At 38.6% G+C, this 23,903-nt stretch overlaps 3 protein-coding genes across 3 annotated transcripts; 2 read left to right on the top strand and 1 right to left on the bottom strand.

The window, feature by feature from the left end:
* Window positions 1–676: 676 nt before the first annotated feature.
* rpl21 (ribosomal protein L21) lies at window positions 677–2,924 on the bottom strand. Its single transcript, XM_039667016.2, has 6 exons — window positions 2,797–2,924; window positions 2,051–2,129; window positions 1,884–1,945; window positions 1,689–1,801; window positions 1,063–1,213; window positions 677–804 (listed from the first exon to the last, which is right to left on the bottom strand). Exons 2-6 carry the CDS (start codon window positions 2,115–2,117, stop codon window positions 715–717), a joined length of 483 nt encoding a protein of 160 aa, XP_039522950.1. The 5' UTR covers window positions 2,118–2,129; window positions 2,797–2,924; the 3' UTR covers window positions 677–714.
* Window positions 2,925–3,801: 877 nt separating this feature from the next.
* usp12a (ubiquitin specific peptidase 12a) lies at window positions 3,802–12,579 on the top strand. The gene is made up of 9 exons (XM_039667014.2): window positions 3,802–3,932; window positions 5,822–5,902; window positions 6,001–6,214; window positions 8,281–8,513; window positions 8,637–8,713; window positions 8,804–8,887; window positions 8,984–9,181; window positions 10,594–10,672; window positions 11,830–12,579. Exons 1-9 carry the CDS (start codon window positions 3,885–3,887, stop codon window positions 11,929–11,931), a joined length of 1,116 nt encoding a protein of 371 aa, XP_039522948.1. The 5' UTR covers window positions 3,802–3,884; the 3' UTR covers window positions 11,932–12,579.
* Window positions 12,580–16,591: 4,012 nt separating this feature from the next.
* Window positions 16,592–19,744, top strand: gpr12 (G protein-coupled receptor 12). The gene is made up of 2 exons (XM_039667015.2): window positions 16,592–16,765; window positions 18,614–19,744. The coding sequence occupies exon 2, from the start codon at window positions 18,626–18,628 to the stop codon at window positions 19,649–19,651; it is 1,026 nt and encodes a 341-aa protein (XP_039522949.2). The 5' UTR covers window positions 16,592–16,765; window positions 18,614–18,625; the 3' UTR covers window positions 19,652–19,744.
* The last annotated feature ends 4,159 nt before the right edge of the window (window positions 19,745–23,903 follow it).

Genomic DNA, 23,903 nt, shown 5'->3' with positions numbered 1-23,903 from the left:
TTCAGTCAAGCACTTCGTAAAAGATAGGAAATGACTTAAAACAACAAAGATCAGGCTGTTCTAGCAAAGTGACCAATTCAACACAAGGCCAACTGGAACACTGGCAAGAGCTTGTTATTTTGCTGAAATTGCAGCCATTTTCTCTTTCTGTATTTTGCTGATTTTAGGCTGTATGAGAGAACAGCTAAAAGGAGAAAAGGCCAAAATAGTATCACATCTGGATCTTGCAATAACCCATGACAATAAACAAAACATCTTGTGATTAGCTGCAAAAACTTTGGACCAAGTTTTGGCCACTTCATGCACTTAAAAAAAAAAAAGTTTCCGATCCAAAGCAAAGCCAAGAAGCCCTTATCTAGGAATATCCTTCAACAGAATATAATGGCTTGGTTAGACGGCTGTTACATTAATATTACACAAATTATGATCCTAAACAAGTAAAGGGACTGAAGGAAAATACAACCTTTCAAAAGGAACATCTTTGTACCTCATTTAGCCCTGGCCTAAAGGCTGCATATTAGTTTTTGAAGGGGTACCACCCAAGTGAGAGCTTTCATACCTTTTTTTAAAAGACTATTTTATTTTGCTATCAATTTGCATCATTAACAATAGATTTATCCTCGTAACAAATACAATTAAATGGAATAAATGGTTAAAGAAAGAATTTCAAACAAGATTTATGTAGTACAAAGGTCTTTATTTCGGCCCGCAGACTTATGCCATGAACTCGTAAGGGATGGGCTCCAGGAGCTGAGGCTCGTTGTTCTTGGTGCTGACAAAGTGAGCTGACCGTGGAGCATCAGGCTGAAAACAAGATGACAACACCACAACCAAAGAACATCAGCCAGAGCTGTAATAATGCCATGTTTTACATATTGCGTCATTTTAACTAATGTATATTTGATGAAATAGATTGGCTTTTTAATTGTATTCAATCAACCATTTGCAACATTCGAACATGAAACCTAATGTTTACATCAGGGAGTTCAATGAAACGCATGGTTTCACTATGCACATTTGTCCATATAAAAGTAAAAGCAATCAATTTCCAAGTTCTCATACCTGGCGTTTAAGCTCAATCCAGGTGCCCTGCTTCTTGGCCTCCAATTTTTTCTTCTCATTCTCCTTAACGCGCTGCAGGAAGCTGTCTCTGCTCTTTGAGTGCTTAATATGCTCAATACGCACATTGATTCTCTTAGCCAGGATCTTGCCCCTAGAAGGAAAACCAGTAAATGGTCACTTCAACAAGAATTAATCACTTAAACAACAAGAATTGGTGTGCGTTTACAAGCTTTATCAAAGAGAGGCATGTTTCCTTATTGACAATCTGGTAAAGGCATTAATGTGCTAATCCAGGGTGCATAAGGATGACTGCTCTTCCCCATATGAATGACCACACAGGACACTGGATGGCCCTTATGGCAAAGTGAATCTGGGGCATTACACAAGATTATATATACACATTTAAAATGCAAGTGAATGGCTGCCACTTTGTTTGACGTCACACACAGCGATCGTGATGGTAATCACAACACCCCTCTCGTGAACACTCATATGATAAGAGTTTAGTAGATACAAAAAAGTGGCATCAACAGCAATATATGTAGAAACACTAACCCATGTGGTTTCTGTACTTGTCTGACAGGTGTAACTTTACTTTGAAATGTCATGTACAGGGCAGTACTTACTTGACTTGCTTGTTGACAATGATGCCTACAGCATGCTGTGTAACATTATAAACACGTCCTGTTTTGCCATGGTAGCATTTATGAGGCATTCCCTTCTGGATTGTTCCTGTGCCCTGGATAAAAAGATGGGTATCTTAGAAATTGTCTCAATCCTTAAAAAGTACACTAAAACAACTTTCTTTTACTAAAACTTACCTTGATGTCTACAATATCGCCCTTTTTGTAGATGCGCATGTAGGTGGACAGAGGGATTGGACCTGTTGTGGAATAATAAGCAATATCATGTCTAATGTTTTATATAAACAGGTCTATATGCTAAAGTTCAGTACAAAATACATAAAGCACAATTCAAGTGAACTCACCATGCTTGCGGAAGGGCCTAGCAAACATATACCTGGTCCCCCTCCTCTTGCCTCTGGTGTTTGTCATGATGCCTGATTACTGCGTGCAAGAGAGGCAAAAATACAGTTAGAAAAAGTTCCTTGTTCAAAAAAAAATAAAAATAAAAGAGTAGTTCTCAATCACTTCTCAAACATTACGCTTGATATCCAAATACAAAACTAGAGTATTTTTAATATATTCAGTTAACAGCCTTTAGGCATCACTGACTGTACAGAATATTTGAATGTAATATTTATTACAATAACGATGAGCAATGAATCTTTAAAGACATTTAAAGTATGACTATGAACACATCAAGACAAGTGTTTTTGACATTAGATTGTTAACGTTACAGTCCTTGGAAAATTCAGTTCATGATCAAGAAATACATCGACAAGAAGGAACCAAAGTGATGCGATATCTTAGAAATATCTTAAAAAAATGTCTACGTGTTCGAAATACAACATATACATCAATCCAAAATATTTGACTATTTTTTTTTTAACCACCGACTCTCATAGCCTGTCCACGAATGGCCCACATGGAACGGACACGCTGCATCTCGACTCTGTATTTTGCTCTTTACGGCATCCAACAACATACATGCGAACTTAATTTCGATGCCATGCTAGGCTATGTATTTTTTTGGGCGTTTTGTGTTGAACTTTTGCTCAATGAGAGGTATGTAACTACGGATTTAACACATAATGTCTGGAGCACATCTTACCCCTGGTTGCTCGCAAGATGGCGGGTACGGCGGAAAGAGAATGATGGGGTCCTGTGGCCTTCCCTTCAAAGCACGAATAGGAAGACTACTTATTTGCCTGAGTAAAAATAGCAGGGTTTGAGCTGTTGCTTCACGGGCAGTGATATCAGTGCAATACAAAAATAGTTTTTTATTTGACGATTTTCCATTCCATATTTTTAACCTGCCTGCGAAAGCCTACCATTAGAGATATAAGTATATTCCAAAGAATCAAGTGGATTTATATATATATATATATATATATATATATATATATATATATATATATATATATATATATATATATATATATATATAAATAAAAATAAAATAAAAATAAAAATAAACGAGAAGGTTTAAAATCGGGTTAAGTTTTTTTTAATTAAAAATTTAATAAATGAATTAAATTATGCCTCAAATGAACATTAATCCCACAATGCCACAACAATTTACTTTAAATATTTTAAATAAGCAGCTTTAACTGGGTTAGTTTGACGAAAACACTTAAAAAAAATTAATTTGTAATTAAAATGCATTGAATTAAAAAATACTGACCAATCTATGATCCTGACATAAGCATCAACATAAAAACACAACAGTCGGCAAGCTATGTAAGTGTAGATTTATACTTGTTTTTAATTTAAAAACATTAACTGGGTTAAGTTAATGGGGGGAAAACAGTGTAATAAATTAAAACAAATCCTGACTTAAAAAATATCACCGCACAAGCTATCTGCTGAATTGAATATACTATCAAATAAACAGCATAATGTACATACATGTCTTTATGTGTTCATTAATGTGTTCTATTTGTTTCTATTGTATATAAAAAGTTTTTTTAATAAAAAATATCTGACATGTATTAACTTATTTCATATTTTTATATTATGTTTTGTTGTATTCTCTTTATGCCACTGTCTATGAATGCCAAAATAATTTGAATAATAACTCAATCAGACGCGGGGGCACTAAGACCCCGCGCAGTTCCCTCTAGCAGGAGCGCAGTCTGTCCTCACGGGGACTCCTTTTCGCCTCCGCGCGGTGATTGGGTGGAAGATGGCGCTGGGCGAATGGAAATCCTAATGACAGTTTCCAAATTTGCCTCTTTTTGTACCATGGTAAGTAAATATCACTTCAGTCACGGATAATTGTACATCACTACACGCGTGATGTTGTAATCTGTCGCGTGCTGCATTAGTTCTGGGAATCAGACTCCTTGGGTTGCCAGTTTTCCTCTGCTGCAGTTGCGAGCTGTCTTTCCGTCTGTGTGCCTGCTATGAATTTTGACTTGGGCCTAAATTATTTTTGTAATTGGGGAGATTTGCGAAACGACCGTAATGTATTTGTAACACAACGTTAAGCTTTTAAATTCGCCCGTCCTTATGGGATTTGCTGAAGGCAGCAAAGCAGAGATCTGCTAACTGCTGAGCTGAAGTGTCATTCAGCACGGGTTATGATCGCGAGATGTGCTTAATAAGCGCGAGACAGTGACATCTAAATAATCTCAGGTTGTTATTTATGTGTAATAAATGAGTACAAGCTTTCAGATAAGCATTGTGTTGCAAACGTGAGCATCATGATGATGTAAAACGCGTTCAGTGTACCTGTAACGTTACTTCAGTGCTAAGTAAGCTGTTGCCAGGTCGGTCACATCGTGATTTCATGGTCCCATCCCCTCTCTGTTTCTCCCTAACGTTACCCAATATGTGCCTCCATATCTTATTTGCTTTATCTGCGTTTTAATTGTTAATTCCATTTTTACCATGGCATTTGACGTTTTTAAGTGTTAAAACGACGACAGTGAAATGCTAATGACTGCTAATGTAATTTTACCTGCTGCAAAAAAAAAAAATAATAATAATAATTTTGTGCTGTATATATATTTTTAATAGCGTTGTTTTTATGTTCACATTTACGTGTTTTTTTGTGGTTGGCTATTGCAGTTATTTAAACATTAATTCTTAATCAATGGATGTTGCAATCTGACCAAAAGTGTCTCAAATGCACGTCACACAAATGTCTTTTGCAATTTACCATGGTGAATATAGCTCCAATATCACACACAATATCAGTTACTACTATTAACCACAATAGGTTTAATAGTATCTCCTTCTAAACACTGCTCATTTTCTAGTCATTTTATTTATTTATTTTTAAGAAAGTGGTGTGTAATATAAACCTACCATAGTTTTATTTTAGAAACTAAGTATACCACCATATCGGTATCGGCCGATATACATTAATTTTTAATGTTATCGTTATGATAAATGAATTATTTAATACATCCGAGACTTCAGATGCACACTGTTCACCATAATGGATTTGGATTACTTAAAATATGATTGGAATCAATTCAAAAGGGAAAATACAGTTAAGCACAACATGTTCAATGCAAGCTTGTCAAATAGGCTTGATTTTAGATTTAGTTTCTTTTTCAAAAACATTGATGCATTAATAATAATAACTAGCACTTTTATTTTTCTCATATTATTTTCATCAACAATATGGTTTAATTAAAATCACTTCATTATTTAATTAAAATCCAATTTATTTAACCATGGCACATGCATTTTGATTCTTTGTATGCAAGTAATGTTGTCCAATTACTTGTTTGCATTATTTAAGCATTACTTTTATTTATTTGTAAGACAATAGTTTTTATTTGATACAGAAAGTTGGACCATAGGTGTAAAATTAATTTTAAAACTTACACCGGTTCAAACTAGGTTACTAACTATACTGTTTAATTTATGTCGAAGTTACTTTTGATTTTGTAATCAGGCTCTCAAAAAATCATAAAAAAATGTGGATCAGCCAATATATTGGTTATCAGCTTTCAAATATAAAGAGTTATTAGGTAAATAACATATATAAAATATAAAACGGTATCATAACAATAACTATGTGGTAAAAACTGTGGTTTTCATGATCATTTTTGTAAGGGATTCTCTATCTGATGGTAAGCAGGTGTAAAAACCTGAACAACTGTTCACCTGTTTCATTTCAGGGCGCCAATGCCTCCGCTTTGGAGAAAGAGATTGGCTCGGAGCAGTTCCCTGTCAACGAGCATTACTTCGGATTGGTCAACGTAAGCAAAGGCGTTTCCTGCTGTCTACCATCATCTCCTCCATGTTTCTCGTCATGCTCTGGTTTCACTGTGTGTGTTCTGTGTGTTTCGATCCACAGTTTGGAAACACCTGCTACTGTAACTCTGTACTCCAAGCTTTGTACTTCTGCCGGCCGTTCCGGGAGAAGATCCTCGCGTACAGGAGCCAGCCGCGTCGGAAGGAGAACCTGCTCACCTGCCTGGCCGACCTGTTCCACAGTATAGCCAACCAGAAGAGGAAAGTTGGCGTGATACCCCCGAAGAAGTTCATTACACGACTACGGAAAGAGAATGGTAAGATAAGCAGGAAGGGATTGTATTAAAATTCAGTTTAATGTTCTCTGTTACTTCTCGGTTTCATGGATGCTAGTTCTAGGTCAGAAACATTAAAGCGGTACAGCACATGAAGTTGTTCTTACGATGCATTCAAGTCGTAACAGCTGCATCACCTTTAACCAAATATATATAACATATATAGTGTGCACATTTGAATTACATTTTGAATTTGCATTAACAATAAAATAGTTAAATATATGCTAGGTCTTACACAAAACGTTAACAATTTTCAATAAGGTCCCATTAATTAATGTTAGTTAGTTAATGCATTAACTAGCATGAACTATCCAGGAGAAATTTAACTGTTACAGTATTGATTAACCTTGCTTTCTTTCTGGTGGTTAATAAAAATACGATATTAGTTCATGTCAGCTCAGGTGCAGTAAATATTTTATAGATCCAACTTTTAATTTGAATAAACTACTGGTAAATGTTTTGAATATTTTTTCATTGTTAAATCATGTTAACAAATTGAACCTTGTTATAAATGTTACCATATAGCTTTAATATTTTTGAAATACAGCAATGTAATCGTAGTATCGCAAAACCATCTATTTCGGAGTTGTTTTCTGCCTTGTGGACACCCACATTCAACGTCAACTCGGTATCTCGGGTCATTGACTTGTAAGTGACTTAAGATATTTCTGACTTGAAGTTTTAAAGACCGCAATAATCTAAATGAAGCGAATTAAATTAGAAATGTAAATTTTAACTGTTTTTTTTTGACACATTTGATTCTTAAAGGCCTTATTTACTCCTGATGTTAAGATGTATTTTGGTCGATCAGACCACAAGTAGACGAGGTAGACACATTCCCGTTTGCACCTGGTATTTTAATCCGTCTCTTTTGTTCACTCACTTTCAACCACTTCTGTCCTGATTTCTTCGAGGGGGAGGGACTATGGGTGGTTAAATGTATGGTTTCTTCAGATCTTTCTTACTTGGGACATTTTTGTCTTCAAAACAAACTCGGATCTTTTATTGTCAAAATTGAAATCCTGTCTGGCTAACACTCTTGCGTAATGTTTTCGCATTAATTCAGTAGACGGAGAGTAGGCGGTCTTTTGTGGCTGTTCAGAATGTGTTTTCGACTTCCTCTTAAAGTGGACAAGCTCAAAACGTTTTAGAACCTTTTTACACTTGTATTTAGTGTCGTCCACTTGTGATCCGAACGACCGAAATGCATCTTAAAGGAGTAGTTCACTTTTGCTGAAACAAAAGTTTTTGCTGATAATTTACTCACCCCCATGTCATCCAAGATATTCATGTAATTCTTTCTTCAGTCGAAAAAGGTTTTTGATGAAAACATTGCAGGATTTTACTCCATATAATGCACTTTACTGGTAACCAAACGGTTCAAAAGACAGTTTCAGTGCAAACTGCAAACTGTTCAAAGGGCTTTAAACGATTCCAGACGATGAATAAGGGTCTTATCAAGCGAAACGATCGCTCATTTAAAAAAAATAACAAAGTTTACGATTTATAAGCTCAAATGGTCGCCTTGCTCTGTTTGTGACTCTCTGGTTCGAAGTCGTTTATCAAAATGAACGAATCTTTTTTCGAGTCATTTGGTTCATTCAAGTATGAAATGATTTGTTCATTTTGATGAATGAGTTCGAACAGGAGAGTCACACAGAATGGAGCAAGGCAAGCATTTGAGCTTATAAAACTTAAACTTTGTTATTTATTTATTAAACGAGCGATCGTTTCGCTTGATGAGACCCTTATTCATCGTCTGGAATCGTTTAAAGCCCTTTCAACAGTTTGCACTGAAACTTTCTTTTGGACCTTGTTTGGTTACCAGTAAAGTCCGTTATATGGAGAAAAATCCTGGAACGTTTTCATCAAAAATAATCTTAATTTCTTTTCGACTGAAGAAAGAAAGACATGGACATCTTGGATGACATGGGGGTGAGTAAATTATCAGCAAAAGTGAACTCCACCTTACCAGGTGTAAACCAGGCCAAAGACATGATTCCTTGTGTTATTTTATGCAACATTTTTTTCTCCCTGTCACCTCGCAGAACTGTTTGATAACTACATGCAACAAGACGCACATGAGTTTCTCAACTACCTGCTGAACACTATAGCAGACTTGCTACAAGAAGAGCGCAAGCAAGACAAGCAGAATGGCAAACTGGCCAATGGCACACTTGACTCACAGAACAATAACAGCACCCCGTCCTCCTCCACCTGGGTTCATGAGATCTTCCAGGGCACGCTGACCAACGAGACACGATGCCTCACCTGCGAGACGGTAATTGCACCTCATTTAACTTAACTGGATACCGTCCAATAAGACAGGATCCTGATAATTCTGCTGACTGTGATTGGCTGTGCTTTGGTCTGAAGTGGGTCTTTGGACTTTGCTCTCTTACAGATAAGCAGCAAAGATGAGGATTTCTTGGATTTGTCAGTGGACGTGGAGCAGAACACTTCAATCACACACTGTCTCAGGTCTGAAAGCACACACACACACACACACTTGCAAACATGAACATGCGTCCATTTTACTAAGCTATTCTTTTTCTTACTGGCCCCTTATAGAGGTTTCAGTAATACAGAGACCTTGTGCAGTGAGTATAAATATTACTGTGAGGAATGCAGAAGTAAACAGGAGGCACACAAAAGGTACGCATTCATTTCTGTCAGCTGCTTCCTGATATTTTTACTAAATATGTAGTGAATATACTGGATACGTGAATATCTGTCTGTGTTCGACTCTAGAATGCGGGTTAAGAAACTTCCCATGATCCTCGCCTTGCACTTGAAGAGATTTAAATACATGGAGCAGCTGCAGCGCTACACTAAGCTAAGCTACCGCGTGGTCTTCCCTCTGGAGCTCCGCCTCTTTAACACCTCTGGTGACGCCACCAATCCCGAGAGGCTTTACGACCTGGTCGCTGTGGTGGTGCATTGTGGCAGGTGAGTCACTACAGATTTTGATGGAAACCAGGAAGCCAGAATGGACTTTCAGACCTTTATACGTTTTCTTCCTCCTATGTTGACTAGGGCTGGACCCGAATATTCGAATATTCGTTCGGTTGGTTGGTATTCGATTTGAAAATGTGAAATTCGAATATTTGTTGTTGTTTTTGTTTTTTTTGCTTACCTGGCACCCCCCTCTAAACGGTTCTCATTCGTGCTTGAATATGTTTTACACTATTAAATCTGCTGAAATATAATACTTAACATATAACTTCGTTATAGCTACTTAATAAATATATTTGCTTCTTCTTGGACTACTAAAAGTGTTCCTGCAACGGGAGTATTCTCTGGCTAGAGCGCAGAACAGTGGAGTGTGTGTGGACAGAAGTGCATGCCTGAGCTTGTATTTTGGGTTAAGCTGCGTTGCTTTGACATTGTGGAAAAAAGAATAATAGAAACAAAACGTATTATCCTTTTTACCCGACCCGTCATTATAAATCTAAATTTAATCTACTGCGAAATATAGGAGACTTTGAGACCAGTTATACCGCCAATGAGTTGAACGCATTAATTGAAAGTATTAATCGAACGCAATCGCATGAATAATTTTAAATTACCTTGTTCGGTTTACAGTTTGTTTAATTCTATATAAGGGAATTTATTTTATTTTATTTAAACTGTTCGTTAATTGAAATGTGTGATGATGTTATTGAAATGTTTGAATTGACATTCATTTATTTTTTTCTTTTATTTCTTTCGTTTTTCTTGATTTAAATTTCATTTTTTATTTTATATAAATCTACCCTACTTTGTCCGTAAGAAAAATATTATAAGACCATACCTTATTGAAAATATTGCTGAAGTTAAAAGACCTGTATGTGTGTGTTTTATATCACTAGGGTAGTGTTCATTCTCAGAGCATATAAGCCCTGTTTGCGTGAGGTGGGCCGCTTCTTTATTTAAATCTACCCTACTTTGTCAGTAATTTGTGAGAAAAATATTAAACTACATTATTAAAAATATTGCTTAAGTTAACAGACCTGTGTGTGTGTTTTGCAGTGTCTGTTCTCGGAGCCACTTCCTGCTCGCGCTGTTCTGTAGTTTATTAATTCTGAACGTGTCGCATCTCGCCTGTCTATCTATATTGCACCAAATACAACACTGCACGCCCTTGTGAAGTCATTTGGATGAACGGTTCTTGAAATAATCAAAATGCAAACGGACAGACATATATTCGATGTTCAAAAAATGGTATTCGGACCAGCTCTAATGTTGACTGATTTCACAATACTTGTGGATAGAATCTCTTCATATAAGCTTTTTGAAATTTGTCCTTTGTAAAAAAGGAGAACTGTCTTGATTTGCTTCCTTGATCGGTAGCTTATTTTTATGTATGTGTGCTTTTACAGTGGTCCAAACCGAGGACACTACATCGCAATTGTAAAGAGTCATGATTTCTGGCTACTGTTTGATGACGACATCGTAGAGGTAAGCTGCCATCCGTCATGTATAAAAGTACCTGTCTTTCACTGAGATTTATTGTTCCCACAGTTACGGAAAACCTGTAAATATTAGGGGATTTTATATGGATGATTTGCAGGCCTGGCAAATTATTGAATGAAAAAAATGTTTTTTTAAATTAAATCCAAAGTTATTATAGTGTGTGTGTGTATATATATATATATATATATATACACACATGCATGTTTAAGTATAATCTTAAATAATAAAAAAAAACTTTAGTAAATAATACACCATATAGATGTATGTGTATGTATGTGTGTGTGTGTTTGTGTATTAGTGCTGACAAATCGATTTATCGCATCTAGCATAAAAGTTATTGATTAGATAATATTTGGGTGTGTATATATATTATTATATATGTGTGTATATATATATACACACACACACATATATTATACACACACACACACACACATATATACACACGTATGTATGTACAGTATGTGTATATATACCGTGTATATATATATATATATATATAATAATAATGTTAAGTACATCAAATCAGAGTTTTAAAGTGAATGTGTGTATATATAATTATCACTGCGGGGTATCGATTAGAATGCGCAAAGTTCCCCTATTTGCTTTTATTTGAGGTGGCTCAAAATGGGGATCAAGGTGAGGTTACTATACAAAAATTAACAACAACATTGATATCAAATGCCAATATGAAAAACCATCAGACACTAATACATTGCTGCATACAACAAGTATGTTTCAGCAGCTTTACAAAGGTTCAACAATAAATCTAAATCACCTTAAACAATATACAACATCAACATTGATAGAAGTACAACAAACAGTATAATCCATGGATATATAGATCCCCAACAAGTCCCCAACAAACGATCTATATACATTTAATCAATCATCCTTCACAAAAGCCAGTGTTTTAGTTCTAACAAAGTATTTTACTCAGTTGCAAACCGTTAAAACGTATAGTTTGTCTGTCAGAAAATACAAAAAGTATTGATAATATACCAGTCAAGGCAATCACTGCTCCTAGGCCTCAACTCCCATTCAAATGGCTTCCACCATGTCCTTGTGCTCAATCTTGATGATTGTAAAATAATCTTCCTGCATTTGTTAAAAGAAAAAAATCGTTTTGTTTCTCCCTTTAGAAAATCGATGCCCAGGCAATTGAAGAATTCTACGGATTAACCTCTGAAATTTCCAAGAACTCTGAGTCCGGGTACATCCTGTTTTACCAGTCCAGAGACTGAGAGAGGCCAGAGCGGCGTCCCCTTATGGACACCTGTGCAGCAGGCGTGCCTGTGCAGAACCCTGCTGCATCACACACACACATACACACACACACACACCCCACCCCTCCCTCGCCAGTCTCCGCGCAGCCGTAACGCTGGACGCCATGCAGTCGCAAGGCCTTTTGAACGTTGTGTGTCAGTTGTATTTACGTTGTGGGAGCGTTTCATCACTCGTGTTCAGTCCTTTACTGTGGAGAGAATGTGTTTTAATGTAACCGACTGTATGATATGCGTTCGACTTTCATGCTGCGACCTTTTGATTCCTGTGGCTGTGAGGAGGCTGAAGACTTGTGCATGGGGAAAGCGGGTGTGTTATTATAATGACGGGGAGGGTCTACAAGCTCTGGATACGGGGCATTTCGGGTTATGTATTTCTACCTTGTACAGAGTGATATTTGTATAAATATTATGAGAATTATAATAATATTACTGATATAGCCAAAAAAATGAGAATAGAACCAGAAAAGATGTATAACACTATGGTGCACTTTTGATACAGTTTTGTAGATGTTGGAAGGTTAATGTGAGGGTTTGCTTGAGACGGCCTGTTGTGAAATTATCATTTTCTGTTTTAAAGAAAAAGAAATAAAAGTGTATACACCAAGATAGGATGTATGCATGTAAGCATGTAAATACCAGCTATTACCAGCCTGCTGCGATTTGATTGGACCCCCGGTACACACAACCCAGGCTTGCCCAGCGCTGATGAATCATTCTCGGTCACTATTGCCCCTCGGTGGCCGGTCCAGATCACTGCAAGATGGAGAACGGCACAGCATCATTCCTTTCATCCGACCGCTCTTCTGTGTGTTGTTTTGCTATTATTCGGTCTGTTTGCCATGCTAAAAATGAGGTTGATGCTTGATTCTTTCAAATTTGTATAAAGCATTACATATATTTATTAGCGCTTAACAGCAATTCCTTTGAGGCCCATACCGAGCGGATTTTATCAGGCATTGTCCCTGACTGTGCAGCTTAGTCTATGAGGAGGTGTGAGTCTGTCTGAAATAGCACAGACTGAAAAGAGGCATGGGGATGAAGGCTGCACGGGGTTAGAGAATGGAGGAGAGAGGGAAGATAGTGGGGGAAGTGGGTGACACAGATGAGCATGCTGTTAATAGCGCGCGCCGAGAATAGCTCTCACAGGGGAGCAACACAATGTGCATCTTTCCAGAAAGATGCAGTCTGAATGTCAGATGCTAGATAAATGGGTCTCATCCTACAGACACGTTTTAATACCTGGGTCGTTCGAAATAGGTGCCTTTACCATTTTGAAAATATATTTTTTAAACATTTTATTAGACAAACAATGCCAATATATTGCATTTTGCCATGGCAAGCTAAATTCAAACATTGTAATACATGTGTTTGCATATGTCGGCGTTCAAAAGAGTAACATTGTTGAGTTTGTTTTACATTTTATTTAGCCAGTAATCTTTTGGACATGACGTGTTTTAAAGAAAGAGAATCTAATTGTAATTTGTCAAAAAAAAATGTATAATTTTCAATAATTAAAATATGCATTCCCTATACTGAAAAACCTGACAGAATATAAAATAAACCCCAGAAAAGCTTAATCTTAGTCCCATCATGTTTGCGATGTTTTAACTGAAAGCAACTTGCACTGACATACCTTAAAACATGTCATGCCATTGTTTTGTCTCAAGAAAGATGCACATCAGTAATGTTTTTTTTTTCTATAAGTCACATTTATAAAAGCTATACTTAAATGTCCTAATTGAACTAAGTCTAATCCTGGCATAATCTAAACCCTGTCTGTGAAACCAGGCCTGTGTCATTAAAAAGAGAAACACCTTTAAGAGTTCATATCTTGTTTTCTTTTTGAGGGTTTTTTATTATTACAATGGAATACTTTATTTAGTGTTGATGTATAAAACAGGTGACTTTTTAAATATAAAATATAATATTTAGCACAAATAAAGTATTTTTAAATCAAATATGTCCATCTCTATATAAGGAGAATAAATGGAAAATACATGCTGTAAAAATATTAGTGGTTTAACTTTTTTTTTTTTAAAGTAAGTTTGTTGAAATAAAAAAAATGAGTTAAATCAATGGACATTGGTTTAATCAAAAGAAACTCAAAATATAGTGTTATCCCAACCACAAAAATTATATTTATGAAAAAATGTATCAAAGTCAATATATAGGCTAGGGTGATATCAGGTAAAATGGGCCATCAGGTAAAATGGGCCATTTAAGGTTTGGGGGTCCCAGCTCCTCTGGAATTTAGAGCCAATGACTGCAAAGGATTTCAAACTGTTGTCATAACTGTGCTTGACAAATAACAGTTGATAAGATTGGTTTATGGTTGCTATGGTGGGCGGGGGAATAATTCAAATCGAGACTACACCAGAAAGCTGCATGGTAAGTAGCCTGGCATACCAAATTGCACTGAACTATTATAAGGATGATACATCAATAAAAAAACAAACATGCTCATAAAAAAACTATGCATACTGTCTGTCTCGATGGCATTAATCAGAAATAATGTTGTTAGTTTGGTATATAAACATATTTTTTGTAAAAGTGATGTTTTTCTTGGCGGCCCAATTTACCTTAACCCACTAAGGTAAAATGGGCAACATGGTTTCAGCTAAAATGGGCCATCATCTTTGACACACACACACACACACACACACACACACACACACACACACACACACACACACACACACACACACACACACACACACACACACACACACACACACACACACAAATAGACACAGACTCAGACACAGATACACACAGATAGAGACTCAGACACACAGACTGACACACAGACACAGAGACTCAGACACAGAGACTCAGACAAGCTTAATTTCAATTTTCAAATTGAAATCAGACTGATACAGACACACAGATACAGACACACAGACTCAGACACACAGACTCAGACACAGAGACTCAGACACAGAGACTCAGACACAAAGACTCAGACACACAGACTCAGACACACAGACTCAGACACAGAGACTCAGACACACAGACTCAGACACACAGACTCAGACACACAGACTTAAACAGAGACAGACACACAGACTCAGACACACAGACTCAGACACAGACTCAGACACAGACACACAGACACACAGACTCAGACACAGAGACACAGACACACAGACACAGACACACAGACTCAGACACACAGACACAGACACACAGACTCAGACACACTCAGACACACACAGACTCAGACAGACACAGAGACTGAGACACAGAGACTGAGACACAGAGAGTCAGACACACAGACTCAGACACACAGACTCAGACACACAGACTCAGACACAGACACAGAGACTCAGACACTCAGACACACAGACACAGACGCACAGACTCAGACTCAGACACACAGACTCAGACACACAGACTCAGACACACTCAGACACAGAGACTCAAACACACAGACTCAGACACACAGACTCAGCCACACAGACTTAGACAGAGACAAGAGACACAGACTCAGACACACAGACTCAGACACACACAGACTCAGACACAGAGACTCAGACACACACAGACTCAGACACAGAGACTCAAACACACAGAGTCAGACACACAGACTCAGCCACACAGACTTAGACAGAGACAGAGACACAGACTCAGACACACAGACTCAGACACACAGACTTAGACTCAGACATACCGATTCAGACACACAGACTTAGACACAGACACACAGACTCAGACACAGACACACAGATTCAGACACAGACACACAGACTCAGACACATACACACAGACTCAGACACAGACTCAGACAAAGACACACAGACTCATACACACAGACTCAGACACACAGACTCAGACACACAGACTCAGACACACAGACTCAGACACACAGACAGACACAGACACGCACGCACACACTGACAGACACACAGACAGACAGACACACACACACACACACACACACATTTTTGTTTTTAAATGGCACATATGAACTATGTTTGTTTAATTTGGCTGTATAAGAAATTGTGTTTAAATATAATTGATGATAAATTGCTATTTCCCTTTGCAATTTGACTGGCCCATTTTACCTGAACAGCTGGCCCATTTTACCTGAAACGGCTCATGCAAAAAAACTCGGCACTTCTGATGTTTCAAGAACTGTAGGGCCTAAATTATTTTATTTTATTACAAAATTTCAACACAAATGTATCAAAAACAGTCATAATTAATCATAAAAACACATGGATACTGCATATATGGTATTGTATTATTGTCCCAAACGATTTACCAAAAAGTGGCCCAATTTAGCTGATATCACCCTATATAATTTTTTTTTTTTTTTTTTTTTTTTTTTTTTACAGTGTTCTATCACAAACTGGCGAGTAGCGGACTGGCCAAAAAGGCGATATATAGGCCTAGTGATTATAGCGAATTTAGACAAATAAAAATGAAGTATTTTATAAAATTACGTAGGCTATGTGTTCACGAAAATACAACACACAGTGGCATCCTTTAGTTTCCAAGCAGCAGATTACACAGGTGACGGGACCTTCTGGTCTGAGATGGAAAACTCACCCCTCCCAGTCCCAGCGCCTCTCTCGCACAGCCGCAGTCGGTGGTGATGCTCGTGCAGACGCCGAAGAGCCGCTATTCCTGCAGGCAGTGAAGATTCCCCGGTCCGGCATCTGATCACGGCATCCCGATCCCTCCATCCGTCCGCGCGGCGCTGCACCTGCAAACAGCGCTGCTATTTAATACAATGGAAAGACAAGGACGCAAAAGCATCTAAACGGGCGCCTCTCCTCTAAAAGACAAGGTAGGGAAGCCTCCAGATGGGGAGTGAATGGAGACCGGGTGTATTTGAAATCATTCTGCTTGTATTGCTTTGCATTTTACTGCACATAGCCTAAATGATTTCTTACTGAGTAAGAGCTGAAGCGTTATTGTAAAGCTAAAAGGACTCAGGGGAAGCAATGGTTGCATCCAGCTTGAGTTTAGATGTTCTTTGAGAGTCCATATGTGCATGTGATAGATAAAAGGATGCTGATGCAGGGGCGCTTTGATAAGAATTGGAACCCGCCTTTATTTAATATCAGCACTCAATAGGGCCCTCCCTTCATTGTTGATATAGCCACTTAACCACTATGGTAAAATCTTTCATTTATCTTAATTTGATTCCTTGTTCTGAACAAAAGAACAAAGACTGTCACTAACAGAGAAGTAATGCATAATTAAAGTGAACAATGGCTTTCGTGATAATTATTATTGGCTAATATTAACATATGTTTCTGTTATAATGGATGGTTATAATCTCTGTTTTCTTGAATGCCTATACACTGTAAAAATGTAATTTTAATGGGAATATAAATGCAGTAAACACCCATCAGTTGGTTAATATTCTAGCACACAAAGTAAAAAAAAAATGTTTAAAAATACATGTAATTTTGCAGTAAAATACTGAAAAAGTAAATGTAAAATGTATGAATCACTTTATAATTTACTGATAAAATGTGGATTATACTTAAGGCAATATGTATTACGGAAAAATATATATTTTTTAATTTATAGAGTGTTTATGTTGCATTTATTCATAAAATATTATATTTATAATTATATAAATATTTAAATAGCTCAGTTATGTTTTAAAATGAAATAATTTAATAACTTGTCGTGAGAAGATGCGAAATATATTTACCAAAATGTCATTCCATAATGCTTGTAACATTGTCACTGTATTTTTTGTTGTTTTTACAGTGAAGTTCTGGCAACCACAGCTGATAGTTCTTTTGTAAATATTATGTAATATTTGAAAGGATAATGAAAATTCTGTCAGCATTTACTCTCATGCTGTTCCAAACATGTATGATTTTCTTCTGTGGAACAAAAAATATATATATTTTAAAGAATGTTGGAAATAACTGAATAATCTAGACGAAGAAGAAAAAAGATGAAACCGAAGTCAATGGGACCAAACTGTTTTGTTAACAGCATTCTTCAAAATATCCCTAAGCATATAAAAGAAAGCTATACAGGCTTGGAATAAATAAATCATCTGGAAAGCATCTGCTGTTTATAGACATCTTTAAGATGTCAGTTTAACATACATTCCAAATCATTACATCTTCTAAACGTCTATTTGACATCTGACAAGAAACGTCCTATAGATGTATTGCAGATGAGCAAACACTCTAAAAAAAATACATCTTCTAGATGTAAACACACACATCAGATAGACGTCTCTGTGATGCATGGTGTGATATCAGAGAGAAGAACCGTTTTGAGTTCCACAAAGAACCTTTTAGGAAACAGTTCTTAAAGGGATACTCCACTTTTTTTTTTTGGAAATAAGCTAATTTTACAACTCCCCGCGAGTTTCAAAGTTGGGTTTTACAGTTTTCAAATGTATTCAGCCGATTTTCGGATATTTAGAAGAATTTCCTATGGTATTTCCTATGGAAGTCAATGAGACCAGAAACGGTCTGGTTACTGATATTCTTCTAAATATCAGAAAATCGGCTGAATGGATTAAAAAACGGTAAAACCCAACTGTTTAACTCTGGGTGAGTTGTAAAATGAGCCTATTTCCCAAAAAAAAAAAAAGTGGAGTATACCTTTAAAAGATTTTTTCTTAGTGTTCATAATGTTTTTCTGTGTGTCATTTTAGACGGGAGGCAGAATGAGTGAAGAGTTGTCAGTCTCTCCCAGCTGGCTGGCTCAAGAACCCACGTGGGGCGGCAGCGGAGCGGGGAACTTGGAGAACGTCACCGTCGGAACGTACCCTCCCGCGGTCGTCCTGCCGGCAAGGCCGCCCGCCGAGCTGTTGGTAAACCCGTGGGACATCGTGCTGTGTTCATCCGGCACCCTCATAGCCTGCGAGAACGCCCTGGTGGTTTTGGTCATCTGGCAGAACCCGGCTCTACGCGCCCCCATGTTTTTGCTGATCGGCAGCCTAGCTCTTGCTGACCTGTTTGCCGGTTTGGGGTTAGTCCTGCACTTTACCTTCGCTTACCTGCTTCGCTCTGACTCGGCACAGCTTCTCACTGTGGGTTTGGTGGTGGCGTCGTTCTCCGCATCGGTGTTCAGCCTGCTGGCTATCACTATTGACCGCTACCTGTCGTTGTACTACGCCCTCACCTATAACTCTGAGCGGACGGCTGCCTTCACATACACCATGCTCGTGCTTCTATGGGGAGTGTCGTTGTGTCTAGGTCTGCTGCCTGTTATTGGTGTGAACTGCCTGGGCCAGGAGGCGAGCTGCAGCGTGGTGTGGCCCCTCACAAAAAACAACGTGGCCGTTCTATCCGTGTCCTTCCTTCTGCTGTTCGGCCTCATGCTACAGCTTTACATGCAGATCTGTAAAATTGTCATGCGACACGCGCACCAAATCTCCCTCCAGCACCACTTTTTAGCAGCGAGCCCTCACTATGTCACGACGCGGAAAGGCGTGTCCACCTTGGCGATCATCCTGGGCACATTCGCCGCTTGTTGGATGCCCTTTACCGTCTACTCGCTCATAGCCGATTACACGTACCCGCCACTCTACACGTACGCCACCCTGGTGCCCGCCACCTACAACTCGGTCATCAACCCCGTCATTTACGCCTTCCGAAATCAAGAGATCCAGAAAGCTCTATGGCTGGTGTGTTGTGGATGTATCCCTGCCAGCGTGGCGCAGCGGGCACGGACTCCCAGCGACGTCTGATGTGCCTACAGGGAACTGCAACAGGTTTCCCGACAAGAAGGGGTGTGTGCCCGTCACCCGTATATGTCTTCCCCTATTGTTATTGTGACAACCACTGCCACACAATCTTTGCCTGATCCTGATCCGACCAGCTGCCACACCCTGTCCAGGAAAAAAAGGGGGTGGAAACGGATGCTGTGTGGCAGGCAGATGTAAATATCTTGTACATATATGCCTTTGCATTTGTTGTGCTTGTTTTGGCTTGGCCCCAGTGGCAGCCACCTGTTGCACGGGCTTTGAGGGAGGAGGAGGGCAGCGCAAGGCGGTCCTCTAGACTGGATCCCAAAGCTCATTCATCTCTTGCTGCATTCAAGAACGTGCGCTGAACGTTAAGTAACCGCGGTGTGCTAAAAATAGACGAGGCGCTCGGTGATCCGCGCCTTGCGTCCTCCAAAGAAACCAACCTAGAGAGAGAGAGAGATAGAGATAGAGAGAGGGGCAGAGAGGCGCGCTCTCTCCTCTGTTTGATTTAAATCTCGAATGTAAAATGTCCTCCAAAGCAGAGAACCATGAAGAGCTAACTGCATTCTCAGAATGAGAACCACTCTATAAATAAACGTACACGTCGATGCCTTTATTTTAGTTTTGATAGGAAGTCGGACCATCTCCGTAGGCTATCCTCTTCCATAAATGCAGGATGAAAGCGAGCGTGAGCTGGGAGAAAGTGTATGTTTATTCATTGAAACAGCCCCCTGTGAATAGAGGCTCATCACTTCAAACAACTGTTGATTACAAAGCGTGCATTAAGTGTCTGTGAGAATAAGAGGTTTGTTTATTTGGGCGACATGATGCGGATTGAACCGAATGTATTTTCTATTGATTTGCTTTTCATTTTAAATAGAGCACTGCTCCTTTTAACACGTTCAGCTGGTAATTACTGGATACGGGAGAGTTATCACACAATGGTTGCTCATAGCATTTTGCTTAAAATTGGCATGTATTCTCGTAAATGTAAGTACACATTGATGGCCTAAGACACGAAACGAGCAGTTTGTGTGAGAAAACGAACAGTATTTATATCGTTTTTACCTCTTGTAATGCACAGTCACGTCCAAGTACTCTAAAAAAAAATACGGCAAGGGCGCTTCTGTCTGCGCTCGTTGCATTGATACACATTGATAACTACTTGTTTCGTGTCTTAGGTCATTAGTGTGTACTTACATTTACGAGTCATTAAATCATGTTTAGTTTGGACTTCTCTGTGCATGCTCTTTGAGGTGGACCCCATATACCTCCATTATATGACTGACAGACAAGAACGGTTTGACCTAAAAATATCAAAATTGAAAATACTGTGGAAAAAAAGACGCCTACATCTTGGATGCCCTTGAGGTAAGCTAAAACATATCAAAAAATCATTTTAAAGTGAACTGTCCCTTTAAATTATATGCCAGCCTTCATACTCTTCCACTTTAAAATGAGCCATCGGCAGATTTACAGTCAGTAAACTGGTGAATCTCCTCAACCAGTCCACATGACAAGATTATGATGAAGAGAACAGCTGGCCTCTCAGAGCTGGCAAATGTCAGACGAGGGAGAATATTATAAAAATCTATCGTACTTTCATTACAACTGAGGCTGGAGTCAGGCTATTATGAGCTGAAGTTCACCCTTGTTTTTACCTTATGCCCTCCAAATGCCAACCAGCCACTATCCATTTCAGTGCAGTGGCAGAATCCATCAGCGAGCAATAAATACGGACTGAGAGTTTCATCAAATTATAGCAATATTCTGGCAGCAATAACAGCCATGCCGAAGCAAAACCAACACCTCAGCTAGCCGGAAAAAAAACATCCATGAACTCACCATGAAAATACAAGTGGATTCTAAGAACAGCAACTGCACTTATTTCAACGTGAGTAAATTTGGGATTAAAAAAAAAAAAAAAAAAAAAAACATGAGCTGGACAGATGTCTCAATCCCTGCAAACATGTCCATAATCTGACTGCCTCGTGTTCTCTCCCCAGAAAGTGACTGCGCTCGATATCGCACGATTACGATATCTAACTATGAAATCTCTCTGTACACCCAACGTGACCTACTCTGCCGTATGCATTTGCTTTTGCGATGTTATGTATGAGGAAAGTGAATGCGTGACTGTCGGTGCATGGTGTGTGCGTGTACGTTTGAACGCATGCATATATATTTGTCTCTCAAGGGACAATGATGGAGTTGGGGGTAATAATGTATAATCCCCACAGACCTGCATGCATGGGCTAGAGCTACCAGTCTTCCCATCGTGCCATCTTTACATCGTGCCTGCGGGTCGGACACACCCTCGTAACCTTTTTTGCCTGAGTGACCTCTATACGATTCCAGTGAAACAGCACATGAGCGGTAGCAAGCAGGTATACGAGTTTTAATAGGGCTTAGCATGGAGACGATGACCTGTTGCAGGTTAACCCTCCCCTCTTCCCATTTTTTTGTAATCTGGTGCGCTCTGAATGTATCGACAAAGACGTTCTTATCATTGCTATGGCATTCTACCGATCGTTTTGATCCTGCAAAGAAGGCATGATGGCATTTCTCACCTGGTGTGATGGAGGGCTGGAGTGATGCGTATTTGTAGGCCAGAGACCCGAGGTTATCATCAACTTGGTTTTCCTTGACAAATAAACCTAATAGAATTTTTCCATTGGCTTTTGGATTATTGCAGAAAATGTTGCAAAAAATCCAATAAAGTTTTATGATTCATACACACAATGGGTCTCATTCATGAAACATTCGTAAATATACGAGTAAATATGAGAGTGATTTGCGCCTAAAGAGACCTTCCCGAAAACTCTTCTCCTGATTCACAAATACTTCGTAAACGTCAGATGTGATAGTGAAAGTGTGTGTTAATGAATTCCAATCAGTTGTAAATTGGATGCGCGCGCACGTTCATTCTAAATTACCATAAATCCCGCCCATTATATAAGACTGACAACTATACGCATATAATAACATGAATGCGAATGAAAAAGAAAGATTTCTCGGATGCAGAAATTGAAGTTTAATTATCAGAAGTTCATTCAAAACGCCACATTTTATTTTCAAGCGTACAGTGGCGTATCAGGTCCTTAAAAAGGAATATTACAGATGCAGTTAATGGAGTTTCATCTGTTAATCGAACAGCCCCAGAAGTGAAAAGAAAATGGTTCGACATAAAGCTTGACAGCAAAAAACGAATTAGTTCACTTCGGAAAAATCGTATTCAAACTGGAGAAGGACCGCCATCGATCACCAGATCTGCTATTACTGGCTCTCATAATAAAAGTAAAAAGAAAAACCGTATTAATTACTATATAAAATATTTTTTTTCAAAATGCTGTTTAAATATGTACCCATTGGTGAATTAAAATGCAGCCTTATTAATGAGCAAAACGTTCAGTTAAGCGCATTTACGCGTGGCTGGGATCAGGTGTAGATTTGTACCAAATAACATTTGGAAAATAGGAACATTTTAATGAATCCGAAAATTTACGCCAGAACCACTTTACACACGATTTACACACAAATTCGTTCTGCTCGTGTTTCATGAATGAGACCCATAGTCTTTAGTAATGAACAAAACTTTTATGACTTTTGAAACCTAAATAATCACCAGAAAAAAATAGCTAAATGCTAGACGTGTAAGCGAACATCACCGCCACCCTCGCTAATACTGCGTTCACGCCAAGTCGTAGTAACAATAATTTCAAGAAGACAACACATGACGTCCAACTAGGAGGTTCTCACGTCCTCGGACTGGGAATTATGCATCTCTATCTCTCCAGAGCACCTCTTGAGACCATGGGAGTGACGTTTACCCCCACAGCTCTTAGGCCCTGTCCCAAATGGCCCACTTCATGTGCACAATGGCTGCCATGTCCGGGTCCATGAGAACGTAGGGTGTCCCATTTGTCTTCCCGACAGTCAAAGTGCTGTCTTGAAAGTGCAGATTAGTAGGAAGACCGCGAGTGTTTAGGGTGCCATTTAGGACAGTCCCTTACTAACTGACCTCTTGCACTCAGTGCCTCTTGAGATCAAGGGAGTGAGGTTTACCCGCACAGCTCTTACTAGCTTGCCTCCGTTACATAAGGTAAGGCTACATCAACACATTAATTAATCTGCAGCAGTCAGATAGTACAGCAGACTCGTGGTACACTAGGGGCTCTTAGAAAATTCCCAGCATACAAGTTGGAATCTTGTAATTACGTTAATTATGGCATGGCGTGAACTCGTTCAGTCT

The sequence above is a fragment of the Pimephales promelas genome, chromosome 22 (assembly GCF_988280905.1).
Source record: "Pimephales promelas chromosome 22, fPimPro1.hap1.1, whole genome shotgun sequence".
Lineage (NCBI taxonomy): Eukaryota > Metazoa > Chordata > Actinopteri > Cypriniformes > Leuciscidae > Pimephales > Pimephales promelas.
The sequence above is the reverse complement of the archived record's forward strand: the minus strand, read 5'-3'. Positions and strand labels throughout refer to the sequence as shown.

Bases quoted from the DNA above. Each gene is read 5' to 3' on its own strand.
- rpl21 (XM_039667016.2), bottom strand. From the start codon at position 2,117: ATGACAAACACCAGAGGCAAGAGGAGGGGGACCAGGTATATGTTTGCT. The intron at 1,946-2,050 runs GTGAGTTCACTT...ATTCCACAACAG, and splicing joins TAGGCCCTTCCGCAAGCATG to GTCCAATCCCTCTGTCCACC. The intron at 1,802-1,883 runs GTAAGTTTTAGT...CTTTTTATCCAG, and splicing joins GCGATATTGTAGACATCAAG to GGCACAGGAACAATCCAGAA.
- usp12a (XM_039667014.2), top strand. From the start codon at position 3,885: ATGGAAATCCTAATGACAGTTTCCAAATTTGCCTCTTTTTGTACCATG. The intron at 8,514-8,636 runs GTAATTGCACCT...GCTCTCTTACAG, and splicing joins GATGCCTCACCTGCGAGACG to ATAAGCAGCAAAGATGAGGA. The intron at 8,888-8,983 runs GTACGCATTCAT...GTTCGACTCTAG, and splicing joins AAACAGGAGGCACACAAAAG to AATGCGGGTTAAGAAACTTC.
- gpr12 (XM_039667015.2), top strand. From the start codon at position 18,626: ATGAGTGAAGAGTTGTCAGTCTCTCCCAGCTGGCTGGCTCAAGAACCC.